Source organism: Microcaecilia unicolor, chromosome 2 (assembly GCF_901765095.1).
Source record: "Microcaecilia unicolor chromosome 2, aMicUni1.1, whole genome shotgun sequence".
NCBI classification, from domain to species: Eukaryota; Metazoa; Chordata; class Amphibia; order Gymnophiona; family Siphonopidae; genus Microcaecilia; species Microcaecilia unicolor.
In genome coordinates, this window is record NC_044032.1 from 407,403,858 (window position 1) to 407,418,161 (window position 14,304).

Here is a 14,304-nt window from a genome sequence, read left to right on the forward strand (position 1 = left end):
ACAACACCAACATCGAAAACTTCATCAATGACCTGGATCTAACCCTTGGTGGATACCCAGCTGACCGTATCTGGACAACATTTACCCTCCTCACCATTGAATCAGTTACACAAGCGACTCATAGGTTCACCAACACCCACTGCAAACTGGATATATGTCCCAGTCATCTACTTAAATCCGCTCTCGGTCGCTTCATAGCAGACCTCACATCCCACCTTAACTTCATGCTACAACAAGGTCTCTTCCCCAAGGAATATGGTAACATCCTACTCACCCCAATACCAAAAGACACTAAGAAAAACACAACCAACCTCATCAATTACCGTCCAGTGTCGTCTATCCCACTAGTAGTTAAACTGACAAAGTTTGGTGACCAAACAGCTCACGAAATACATGGACAAGTTCTCAATACTACACGACTCACAATCAGGATTCCGCCCCCACCATAATACTGAAACTGTCCTAGTCACTCTCCTGGCGAAATTCAAACAGGAAATAGCCACAGGTAAAAGCATAGTTCTCCTCCAATTCGACATGTCGAGCGCATTCAACATGGTAAACCACAACATACTACGAAGACTCCTTGGCCACTTTGGAGTCGATGGGAACATACTTAATTGGATCAAGGGTTTTCTAACCACCAGAACATACCAAGTAAAATCAAATTCAAACATAACACCACCATGGAAAGCAGCCTGCGGAGAACCCCAAGGATCACCACTATCACCAATACTCTTCAACATAATGATGATCCCGCTGGCAAAGTCCCTATCCAATCAAGGCCTTAACCCGTACATCTATGCAGATGACGTAACAATCTACATTCCCTTCAGACATGGTCTAACAGAAATAACCAAAGAGATTAATGACAGCCTGAACATCATGGACTCTTGGGCAAATTCATTGCAACTGAAACTGAACACTGAAAAAACACACTGCCTCATCCTCTCATCCCAATAAAACAAGTACAAACCCACAACCATAAACACCCCAGAACACACCCTCCCTATCTCAGACAGCCTAAAAATACTCGGAGTTACAATCGACCGCAACCTTACCATTGAGAGCCAAGTAAACTCCGTAATAAAGAAAATGCTCTACTCAATGTGGGAACTCAAACGATTAAAGCCTTTCTTCCCGAGAGAAATTTTTCGAAACCTAATACAATCAATGGTCCTAAGCCATGCAGATTACTGCAACGGAATCTACGCGGGATGCAAAGAACAACTCACAAAAAAAACTCCAGACCACCCAAAACACAGCAGACAGGCTAATATTTGGTAAAACACGATTCAAAAGTGCCAAACCCCTCCGAGAAAAACTGCACTGGCTCTCAATCAAAGAAAGGATCATCTTCAAAATCTGCACCCTGATCCACAAAATTATCTATGGCGTAGTCCCAGCATACATGATAGGCCTCACAGATCTACCAACCAGAAACAGAATCGGATTATCACAATCATATCTAAACCTACATTACCCAAATTGCAAAGGACTTAAATACAGAACAACTTACGCATCCTGCTTCTCCTACATAAGCGCACAACTATGGAATGGACTCCCAAAAGTTGTGAAAACAATCCATGAACATCTAAACTTCAGGAAATCACTAAAAACCAACCTCTTCAAAAAGGCTTACCCCACCAATCTACCGTAAATCACCATACCCAGCAACACTGCATAACCAATGATCGTATGAGACAATAAACAATTTACATTCCCTTCGACCCTCATGGTGCGTGACACACACCTACACACCTACCTCATCGGACCACAATATAACCTTGTCTCTGTTATCAACGGACTTGGCAAACGCCATTATGGTACCATGTAAGCCACATTGAGCCTGCAAATAGGTAGGAAAATGTGGGGTACAAATGCAACAAATAAATAAATATTTACAAAATTATCCATTTTTTTAAGTTTTTTAATTTATCATTTGTGTAATAAGGTTTTTTATATGTATTATAACCTCAATTTTACATTTATAATTTTATGTTTATTGTCTTATCAGCATTATATGTTTATTTTAATTTTTATATGTTTTGTAGACTCCTGGAGCAGGTGCGTAGGCGCCAAAACCAGCTGCTAGCAAACTGTCCCGTCCCCCCCTCCCCCCATTTTGAAGAACACAGATACAAGAAACACACACAGGCAATGGAGACAGAAATTTAGAAGGGTATGCGCATGTGTGCCAGACACACACAAACACATGCAAGTGAGTTAGAAAGCATTCCCTAAGTCATGCTCTGAATGCTTTCCCTACTATTTTTTTTAATAGCTTGTTGTAAATCTTTCCCTATCTGTCACTATGCTACAAGCAATTGTTTAGAGTCCTAGTTCTACTCCCTCCAAGTACACCTGTGCTGTCTACTCACCCGTACACAATGCCTGCGGCTTGCTTTGAAGCCCTGAGCGAGATGGTTCTGAATGTGCAGAACTGGAACCTGTCCATGTTTATTCCATTTCCCTTAACTGTCTGCAGCTGTCATCACTGAGCACCCTTCAATGGCAGCCTTTGCGTGGGAGAAGGATGGGAAACAGATACAGAACAGGCTGCACACAATGGAATATCTCCTGCTTCCTATTTATCATCCTCAGGGTTATCACATTGCACTGAAGGGGCCAATTTTGAGTAACCTGTGCACATGCAAAGCTTGTGGATAATTTTATCCCAGCTAATTTTCAAAGAAAAACTCCCACGTACCCAAACACATTCCAAGGAAGAACAAGTTAGTTTCAGTGAAAAGCGAATGAGCATGCTCCAAGGTACACACAATAAAAACCAGTAAAATTTTACTTGCTGGCCACTCAGGTACCATGCAAAACCAAGATGGCACACTAACTCATTTTTTCTCTGCCACAAAGTGAGTCACACCATGTTTGTGTGTGTGGGGGTTTGGGGTAATTTTATAGGCACTAGAGCAGGGGTAGGCAACCAGAGTCCTCAAGGGCCACAACCCAGTCAGGTTTTCAAGATTTCCACAATTAATATGCATGAGATTGATTTGCCTGTACTGCTTTCATTGTATGCAGATCGATCTAAATGCATATTCATTGAGGAAATCTTGAAAATCGAACTGGGCTGTGGCCCATTACGGATCATGGTTGTACACTTCTGCACTAGAGCATATGAATGTGTTCTGCATGCTCAAGAAGGTGCTTGTAAAAACTGCCCTAGAGGTATATGCACATTAAAAAGTAACAAACTTTAATACAATGTACACGTGGGCATTCATGAGGGCAGAGACTGAGCATGAATGGGGTGGGATCAGCACTTATTTGCGTTACTTTAGAACACACACAACTTCTACAAGCACATATGTGCATATAATCATTCCTGCCTCAAAGCGGGCATAATTTTGTGTAGCAGCTTTCATATAAACTACTTTATAAACAGCACATAGGTGCCTACATAGATGTCTCAAAAGCCTAGGCGCCATGTTGTAAAATTACACCTCACAAGGCAAATCCAGTTCATTTGGTTCTATATAATAACTACTTATCAATCAGCTTTTTGCAGTCTTTCCCAGTATGGCACTACTTATGTACTTATGTCGTAAGAGTGACGATGAACACAGCTCTGCATTGCAGTGAAATGCTGGCATGAAGACACTCAAAGCTTAGAACGCATTTACTCCCTCAATCTGTAACTTTAGCACCTAAACGTAAGCATCATTTGCACACTATTATTATAGTATAATATTATACCAGCACTTACATGTGTGGATTGTACACTTATGCATGTAAGTGCTAGTGGCGCTAAGAACAATTCTATAACTGACACGTGCAACTCACTCAATGTGTAAAATTCAAAGGGGGCAAACAGATGGACAGAGCAAGGGCAGGGCTCCTACTTCAGCACATAACTTACCGAACAATGGAAAGAACAGGTACGTTGCAAAAAGTGCCACATTTATGCCTATTATTGACACGATATATCGATGCTGATTTATGCTAGTGTTCAATAATGGAATCTGGGTGCCCAGATGCTGTTAAAGAATTCGCGCTTGGCACGCTGCACCTAGGGGCCTAACTTTGGGGCATTTCTAAAACTGGGTGCCACACACTCTAATTCTAAAACCTTAGTGCCTAAATGTAAGTGCCATTTGTGCACTAAAGGCCCAAGCTCAGTGTTATTCTATTAATAAGTGCATGTAGGCTGCACAGTGCATAAATGAAAAGGGGGCATGCACAGGGGAGGCGCATGGGTGTGTCAAACCCTGACATGCGTAGGTTAAAGAATACTTGCATTTACACACTGAAGTGCTGCTATTGACATGGTGTAAGCAGGCGTGCCTAAACGATAGCTGACAGTTACATTAGTATTTTATAAATGGAATTTGAGCACCAAATTCTGTTACAGAATTTGTACTCAGCGTGCTGCATTTTGGTGCACTATATAGAAGTGACCTCATAATGCAGTGTCTCCGATGGCTGCTGCATTTTATTTCCAACTAGTAAAAGAGGCCCGTTTCCAACAGAAAGGAAACGGGCGCTAGCAAGGTTCCAGGGCCCCCTCCCCCACCCCTCCCCCACCCCTCCCCCTCTCCCACCCCTCCCCCTCCCTCGTCTCAGAACCCCCTCCCCCACCCCTCCCCCTCTCTCGTCTCAGAACCCCCTCCCCCCTCCAGTCCAACAGCCCCACTGCTGTCCGAGTTCCACGCCCCCCTCTCCTCCAATTTCCACCGCCCAGCGCCTCCCTCCCTCTGACTCTGTGGCCTTCGAGTTCAAGGAGGACGTTTAAAATGTTTTACCTCCTGCACTGCCGGCAACAGTGAAGTCCAGCAAGTAGAGACAGCCTTTGGTTTCGCTTCTGTTTCAGCTGTTCCTCTGGTCCCGCCCTCATTTCCTATTTGCGGAAGGGCGGGACCAGAGGAACAGCTGAAACAGATATAGGATAATTGCTCTGTTAGTATTTTTTTAAATTGTATTTTTGGTCTGGTAGTTTCCTCTTGTTGCTTTGAGCTTCGAGGTCGATCAGAGCCAGCATTTATTGAGCTACTGCATCGTAAGCCTTCATTCGCAACTAACTGAATGTTTTCCTGTTTTTATAATGCCCCCACCTAGAGCAGCCAGACTCTACAGACCTCTATTCCCAGTGCAACCTGGTATGCTTACATTGTAGGGGGGGAGTAACTCTATAAAGTGGACACTAACGCATATAAAAGCTCAGCATAATGGCAAATATGAATGCATATGTGCATATCTTACACAATGGATGTTTTAAAGGTAGGTGGAGCCTAGGCAGAGCATGGGTAAGACTCACACACATGTAACATAAAATGTTGTAAGTTATATGTTCACCTCCAGCACTTAGATGTAAGCATTTACACCAGCATCTAAATTATAGGTGTGTAATTCAGCTATTACACCTAGTATTCAATAAAGGAAGTACATACTGCTACAGAATTATCTCCTCGGGGCCTCATTTTATTACAGAACACCTATTTGAGAAGTTCAAAAAGGCATCTATTTACACTTTTTTTTTTTAAATAAAAGGCAACATAAGTGCCTAGGTGCTTTTATGAAAACAGGTCCCAGAATCTGCCTCAATAATGGGCAAATACCAAGACACACATTTAGCGTGTGTAAACTTGGATGACTAAGCATCAAGACTCTCTTTTGAAACAATTTTTGAAGTGAGGTTATCCTGATAAAACAGGAAAAATACATATTTAAGAGCTCGTTATTTTATTCATTTTTGTTACATTTGTACCCCGCGCTTTCCCACTCATGGCAGGCTCAATGCGGCTTACATGGGGCAATGGAGGGTTAAGTGACTTGCCCAGAGTCACAAGGAGCTGCCTGTGCCTGAGGTGGGAATCGAACTCAGTTCCTCAGTTCCAAAGTCCACCACCCTAACCTAGAGATTTGTTATTACAATATTGACAGAGGAAACAAGAAAAGGAATTAACTTTTGTATGACCATATTCACAGTTTAGTACATCGGCATTGGCATGTTTTATAACTATTAAAGATGTTTACCGAAAAACCTATTTTTGTCCCGTCCCGGGCCCTTACCTGGGCTCCCGCAGCGGGGAGCAATGGTCGACGGAGCCCGCGGGATCCAGTGCGGCGAAGACGAGCCGCCGACGGGGCCGGCGCTGCCGCGGGTCGGTCCGAGGCCGGCGATCCGCTGGAGCGAGCGCCGGCCTCGGAGAGGGGGATACGCCGGCCAAGATGGCGGCGCCGGCGTCGTCGTCTCCCTGCTCTGGAGCGGACCAGCGAGCCAGCTCCGCCTACTCGCGCCGGATTGGCGCATTGATGGGGAGACTCCGCCTGCCAGGCAGGCTGGCCAATCCAGGCGTCCCTTGCCTGCCTAGGCCGGGGGGATTGGCTCCAGCTGTTGGAAGGGGATGGACTGGCGGGGAATTTAAGCAACGGAACGGGAAGAGTCCAGTGCTTCCGTTTCGAATGTCAGAAGCCCACACAGTGGATCGGGAAGTGTTGTCCTTCAGAGACTGTGTTCCTCTTCAAGCTAGCCGTCCCTGCTAGCCACCTTCAGAGATTGAGTTCCTCTTCCAGCTAGCCGTCCTTGCTAGCCACCTTCAGTGACTGCGTTCCTTTTCAGTGCTAGCCTTGCTAGCTGCCCTTCAGAGACTGTATTGCTGACTACCAGCCAGGCCGGCCGTCACCCCGCGGTTCCAGCAGTCCTGCTGGCCGCCTGCAGCTGGGGGCTCAACCCTCGGTGAACGGCGGTCGCCGCGGGTGAAGATTCGGGGTGCGCGGCGGTCCTCTGAGGTCTTACAGGGCCTCGGGGAACCTAAGGGCTCACCAATAACCGGAACAGGACAATTTTGGCCTTTCAACAACCTAAGATGACTGGAAAACATATTAACAGTGGGAAAAGGGTTTTAAGTAGTCAGTCAGCGGAGAGAAACCATTCAGTTTGTGGACACTGCCAATGGTGCGAGTTCTCTATGACTGGTACAGATTGGGTTCATGCAACACAATTTATAACCACCTCTGATATTTCAAATGCTATCCATCATATCCAATGTCCATGTGGATTATGTTATATTGGAAGAACTGCTTGCCCGGTGAAGCTACATTGAAGAGTACATAAATCTTGGATTAAGATAGAGCAGGAATCATCACCATTGGTACTACACTGGTGCAGTAAACACAGGGATGGATCACAAATTTGTGGGCCCCTGGGCTAACACACACACAGGGCCCCACCCCCTCTTCCAAGCTACTACTGCCAAGTACATAGTTTTTCTATCCATTCCACAAGGAAGACACTATACATGCAGCTGTACAACCGTTTTAAATTTGTACAATTACGGATCTATGAACATAAGCATTGTCACACTGGGACAGATCGAAGGTCCATGAAGCCCAATATTCTGTTTCTAACAGTGGCCAATCTAGGTCACAAGTATCTGGCAAGATCCCAGAATAGCAGAACAGGTTTTATGCTGCTTTTTCTAGAAATAAGCATTGGATTTTCCCAAATCCATTATTAATGTTTTTTAAGGAAATTATCCAAACCTTTTTTTAAAACCCTGTTAAGAAAGCTACTTTTACCAAATTCTCTGGCAACGAATTCCAGAGTTTAATTACACGTTGAGTGAAGAAATACTCTCTCTGTTTGCTTTAAATGTACCACTTAGCTTCATTGTGTGCCCCTAGTCCTAGTATTTTTGGAAAGAGTGAACAAGCGATTCACCTCTACCCGTTCCACTCCACTCTATCATATGTACCCTTAGCTGACTCTTCTCCAAGCTGAAGAGCCCTAGCTGCTTTAGCCTTTCATCCCATCCCCTTTATCATTTTTGTCACCCTTCGCTGTATCTTTTCTAATTCCACTATATCCTTTTTGAGATGCTGTCACCAGAACTGCATACAGTATTCGAGGCGTGGTCGCACCATGGAATGATACAAAGGCATTATAACATTCTCATTTTTATTTTCCCTTTCCTAATAATTCCTAACATTCTATTTGCTTTCTTAGCTGCCACTACACACTGAGCAAAGGGTTTCAATGTATCATCGACACCGAGATCCTTTTCATGGGCGGTGATTCCTAATGTGGATCCTTGCTCTACAAAGCTATAGTTTGGGCTCCTCTTTCTCACATGCATCACTTTGCACTTGCTCACATTAAATGTCATTTACCATTTGGATGCCCAGTCTCCCAGTCTCATAAGGTCCTCTTGCAATTTTTCACAATCTTCTTGCGATTTAAGAACTCTGAATAACTTTGTGTTGTCAGCAAATTTAATTACCTCACTAGCTATTTCCATCTCTAGATCATTTATAAATATACTAAAAAGCAGCGGGCCCAGCACAGACCCCCGGGGAAGTCCACTATCTACCCTCCTCCATTGAAAATACTGACCATTTAACCCTACTTTCTGATTTTTTAATCTTTAACCAGTTTTTAATCCATCGTTACTGTTAGTGTTATCGGGTATTGATACGTGTAGTAATAAATGGTAAATATCAGGATTTCAGCAGAGTTTTAAAATAGATTTATCACGCTCCTGAAAAACACAACCACCGGACTTGTACAGGTAGGCTGCTATGCAAAACCCACCTTGATAATGAGAAGGCCTCTCTCTTCAAAACCTTCGGGCCCCTGGGCCAGGGGCCCAGTCGGCCCCCATATTGGGATCCACCTCTGCCAACATCAACTTTCAGATATGCATTGGCACATCATGGTGATTTTGAAAAGTTTTTGAATTATAAAGAACTATGGATTTTTATGTTTTATGAAAAAACTGAATGGATGACGCTGGTATGATGGGATTGGTGGAGAAAGTCAGCTGAACTGTATTTAAACAGGGAATGAACGCTGGCGCCATATTGTGGACTATAGTTCTTGCTAGTAATGAAGATTAAGAGTGACTAAAGATTTGGAGTTTTTCTTGTTAAAGTGTGATTAAAGTTAATAGAATTTTCTTTGACCCAAAGTTATTTAAGTGAATGTAATGAAGTCAGAAATTCATAATTCTATTTTTTTGAAGGGATCTCTTCCTGATGCAGTGAAGCGAAACTTGGTCATGTCGAGGGGTTACCTACATATACCATGCTCTGAGGAAGAACTTAATATTTAAGATGCTAGCTTATAACAATAATTTCAATAACACCTAAAATACTGGATATCTCCATCAGACAAGAGAGAACATATGAGGAGCTTGGTGTATACTCTGTATTAATCCACATATAATGGAGCCACGGTCTTGATGGTCCAGTTAACAAAGTGATCATTTGGGATAAGCATAAAGCTATATTCTTTTATAAAATATGCATATTTACATCACAATGCCATCCCTATGTGCCATTACGTTGCCACATATATATATCGCTATGAAATTTTATAAAAGACCTTTTCCACTTGTAAAACAAGCTTATTTGTTATCTACCGACTGGCAAACGCCTTCACAGTATTATATAAGCCACATTGAGCCTGTAAATAGGTGGGAAAATGTGGGGTACAAATGTAACAAATAATAATAATAAAAGTATTTATAAAGTTAGTTCATGACTGCCAGCTGAAGGCCATCAAAGGTGCTCCTGACTATTGATTCCAGTACGATATAGGGCAAAGCTTAGGTTGCACATAGCACTTAACATTTGCCCTAGAATAAACTGCATCCTTTGTAAGGTCTCCTCTACTGGTCCATGCCCTCCAACATCAGGTCAATCTCCTCCTGGATAGCCTGAAATGTTCCCTCCTCAGGACCAGATAATTCCGGGTGCAGGAGACCTGATCTAGGAATTGAATCTAACAATTAGTGTGCAGCACTGCTACGGAATATTTTTTAAGGTGGTATTCCTAGCCAGATGACATATTTTTGATGTAGCTTCATATGACGAAAATGTGCCCCAAACCAGACGGTAACTGAACACATAAGTCTCGCGAGAGAAATAGGCAAACACCAAAAAGTGGTAGACAAACTTCAGGATCAACATAAAAAGTTTATTACTGCAATGTGTAAAAAGCAATGCACAACAGCACAAAATAAATACTTAAGACTTGACATGGCACGGTGTTTCGGCCTGCCTCAGGAGTCTGATAAAATGGGAGTAAAAATGAGATTGTGCAGTTGAGTGGAAATGAGGAGTGGTCTTTAAAAAGACCGTACATACATGAATGATGCACTACTCAGAACACTAGTATAATATAGCGCCCAGTACTCCTGAGACAACCTACAAAAAGATTCTTGGGAGTAACAGTACAAGCCAAGATTCTGTGAGCCACAGGGGAGGGACAAGCACAAGCTTATTGAGTCCTACAGGAAATGTGCCCCATGCTCATTTACTGATTGTTGGCTATTTGATTTTAGTTTATTATGTATGTGCTTTTGTCCTCTAACTAATTTGATAGGCAGATTATAAACGTTTAAGTAAATAACTTTATTGTACACAACCTACAGATCTTGCAAAATAAGTAATATATAATACTAGTAAAAAAGGCCCGTTTCTGCCTCTGATGAAACGGGCGCTAGCGGGCACGGGAGTCCCTTCCCCTCCCCTTACGCTAGTCTCCCTGGTGGTCTAGAGGTACCTGTTCGGTCGGGGCAGGAAAGAAAGAGCCCTCTCTTTCCTGCCCGTAGCAGTGCTGCTAGCTGCCTTGCTGCATCGTGTGGGGGTCCGACTCTCGGCGTTTCAAAATTGCCACCGAGAGTTGAAGTCTCGCGAGGCAGCTTCAACTCTCGGCGGCCATTTTGAATCACCGAGAGCCAGACTCAGACACGATGCAGCCGGGCAGCTAACAGCAGCGCTCCAGGCAGGAAAGCGGGGGTTCCTTCGTTCCTGCCCGAGTGAACAGGTACCGCTAGACAACCAGGGATAGTGGCGTAAGGGGAGGGGAGATAACAGGGGGGAGGGAAGGTGATGAGGGGAAGAGTGTGCTACCGGGGGCGGGGCGATGGGGCGAAAGGGGACGGGGTGATGGGCACGTCGGCGACGGCTGGGATTTCTTGGAAGGGGAGGAGTAGGGAAACACGCTCTGCGTGTTTCCCTACTGCTCCCCGTGCGTTCATTTGCCTTGTTTTCTTGTTCCGCCCTCGACGTCATCACGTGTGACGCGAGGGTGGGGCATGAAGACATGGTGAGTGTTGTGGCTTCATCACCATGAACTTATGAACCGGTGTGTGAGTGCCTGCAGTGACGTCAGTGTCCTCAGAACATTGAGGGTGCGTTTTATTATAGTAGATTCTCCTTTACATTCTAAGGAACTGTGTGAAGAATATTTAAGATGATTCCAGGATCTTCAACAGGGTGGCGCTGTGACACCAGAAGAGATGAAGGACCTTTACTGACCAAATAACACGCGTTTTATGGCAGAAAACTGTACAGAAACACTGGAAATATGTAAAAAAGGAACCAACAGAGTTTTGCATGATTGTACTTGATAACAGTATGATGGAAAATGAAAAGTTAGATTGGAATTTTTGACCCACACATTTGATCAGTGCATAGCTGTACCATCTTGATTTTTTTTTTACTCTTTCCAACCCAAGAGAAGTTGGAAAGAATTATACAAAAGAGGCCTAGATAGAATGTCTGTCTTAATTTTCTTAAGAGTTAATGGAATGGCATGAAACTTGTCATGTGGGAGAAACTGGTGAAAAAAGACACACCAAATTTGAAAACGGGTAAATTGGACCATAGGTTCCAAAGAAATAAACCACTCCCAAAAAAATGGCCCGATGCATTTCCATGGGAGAAGGAATTCCAGCTCCTGAAGCATAGAAATTTGCACACAATGAAACATAGCAGTTAAGGAATGCTTCCTTTCAAACTGCTTCTCTCTGTTCTTTACTCTTCCAACCCATCCAAACTGCCTCAACCTCAAAAACTACCCCTGCAATTGCCCCAACAACTGTCCAATTACCCCCAAAATCAACCATTCTACCTCTCTGTTCCACTGTGCATATATAGGTCCCACAATGAGTGCAGATCATCAATGAGAAGGAATATGTTTGCAGCATACCTAGGCTGAAAAACATTCCTCAAAACCAAAAACACAACGATCAACAAACATGTAATAACTATAAGTAGCCAGAAGCAATAAAACCTAAAAACACTGTTGTACAGTTACATTTCCTAACAGAACTGAACAAACACACTTATCTTGACAAAATCTTGGTTAGACCAAGTACCTTAGTGGATCTTCAGGAGCTTAGTCAAGATCGGGAGAGGGGGCTGGTGGTTGGGAGGCGGGGATATTGCTGGGCAGACTTATACGGTCTGTGCCAGAGCCGGTCGTGGGCAGCGGGACTGGTGGTTGGGAGGCGGGGATAGTGCTGGACAGACTTGTACGGTCTGTGCCAGAGCCAGTGGTTGGGAGGCAGGGCTGGTGGTTGGGAGGTGAGGATAGTGCTGGGCAGACTTAAACGGTCTGTGCCAGAGCCGGTGGTTGGGAGGAGGGGCAGGTGGTTGGGAGGCGGGGATAGTGCTGGGCAGATTTACACGGTCTGTGCCCTGAAGAGCACAGGTACAAATCAAAGTAGGGTATACACAAAAAGCAGCAAATATGAGTTATCTTGTTGGGCAGACTGGATGGACCGTGCAGGTCTTTTTCTGCCGTCATCTACTATGTTATGTTACTATGTTATGAGGCAGTAGGTTGACTTCTACCTGCAAGGTCACAGTTCTTCTTTATTATTTCACACCTTAAATTATTATTTTCATCAGGTGAGATGAATGGAACAGGGGTTGGGCGCTGCCACTTCACTTACCAGAGGGCTATCCTGATTCTCATGCAATTCTGAAAGCTTGCTGCTGGATTTCTGACGTTTTGGTTTAATCCTCTCCTCAATGTAGCTAGAGCAATTCTCTTGTAACTTGTCCGCCTCCTGAGAAGTCAGAATGCAGTCTTCCAAACCACCAAATACAGAGGGAATGTTCTCTTTGTTGACAACCTCTCTGCAAATAAAAAGGTATGTAAAACAAAAATTACTTAACTGCAGCAGATGTTCTCTGAGAACAGCTGGATTTATCTTCAGAAATGGGTAAAATCACTGACATGGGAAGGACTTTTCTAAGACGCCTTTGAGTAGGCTCAACATGCATGTACTTCTAATCTTGCCTGCTATCACACAGAACCTCCTCAGTCCATTAGAAGCTAGAGGAATACAACTCCTTAGGGAGGTAGGAAGGTTGTGAGGATTTAAGTCTTGTTGTCCTCGGAGACAACCTGCTACAAATAAATAACTTCGTTTTCTCCAAGGATAAGCAGGACTACTAAATACTCACATGTAGGACTCCCTAGCTACAGGCTGCCTTCAACTGAAAAAAGGGGAAACAATGTGAACAAATGGCTCTACAACAGGCAGACACCAAACATTTTTGATTGCAACAAGTTCTACTTATCATTTTTCTTTAAAAGGTAGCCTGGAGCTACAAAAGAAAGGCCTAGTGTGTGTGTGTGGGGTGGGGGGGGGGGGGGGGATGGAGTTGGATTCTGAACCACAAATAGATTCTGGAAGATTATCTGCTCAAACCTACGGTCACGATGGGAGTCCTGATCTAGGCAACAGGTGATGTAAATGTATGGATAGATGTCTATGTCACAGCCTCGCAAATCTCTTCTATGGAGGCTGACCTCAAGTAGGTTATCAACGCAGCTCTGATAGTATAAGCCATGACATGAACCTCTAGAGAGTCAGCCCAACCTAGGCCTAAGTGAAGGAAATGAACACTGCGATTGGCTAGCAGAGTGCAAGAAGCGGAGTGGAGGAGTCTTGACATCCAGAGGTGGTCAGTTAAAATCCCGCTGCTGCTCCTTGTGATCTTGGGCAAGTCACTTAACCCTCCATTGCCTCAGGTACAAAATTAGATTGTGAGCCCTCCAGGGACAGAGAAATACCCAGTGTATCTGAATGTAACTCACCTTGAGCTACTATTGACAAAAGGTGTGAGAAAATCCAAATAAATAAAGGCAGCAGGAACCTATGCCTTTGCGAGTAGTTCGGCCAATGCCTAGGCCCACTGGAAAATCTCCGTGAGGAAGAGAGAACAGCTGGAGGGTGCCAAGACAGGGTTTGGATGGTATGTGTATGCTTCTTAAAACGGTCAGTGACCTCTCTACCTTATCTCCAAACAGACTGCCACCTTGGAACAGAATGTCCTCTAACCTCTCCTGAACTGCTAGTTCCAGATGAGAGACATACAGACATGAGTCTCTGTGGTTCCCCCCATCCATGGCGGAGAGTCTGGACACTAAGTCATTGGTGCCCCTGGTCAGATAATTTCTGCACTCTAGCTGCTTACTGGCCAACTGGCAAAGCTCTGTGGTCTTCTCCTGTGGGAGAGAACCTGCAAGACTGAGTTTACTTTGGGCCA

The 14,304-nt window shown here is 44.1% G+C and overlaps 1 protein-coding gene across 2 annotated transcripts in view; it reads right to left on the minus strand.

Annotated features, from left to right (window-relative positions):
• Positions 1–14,304, minus strand: part of FAM13A (family with sequence similarity 13 member A) — a 501,662-nt gene that overhangs the window by 83,344 nt on the left and 404,014 nt on the right. For both annotated transcript variants that reach the window (XM_030190686.1, XM_030190687.1), the window contains one exon: positions 12,699–12,885. In XM_030190686.1, the coding sequence (XP_030046546.1) occupies positions 12,699–12,885 (187 nt within the window). The remainder of the gene's footprint in view (positions 1–12,698; positions 12,886–14,304) is intronic.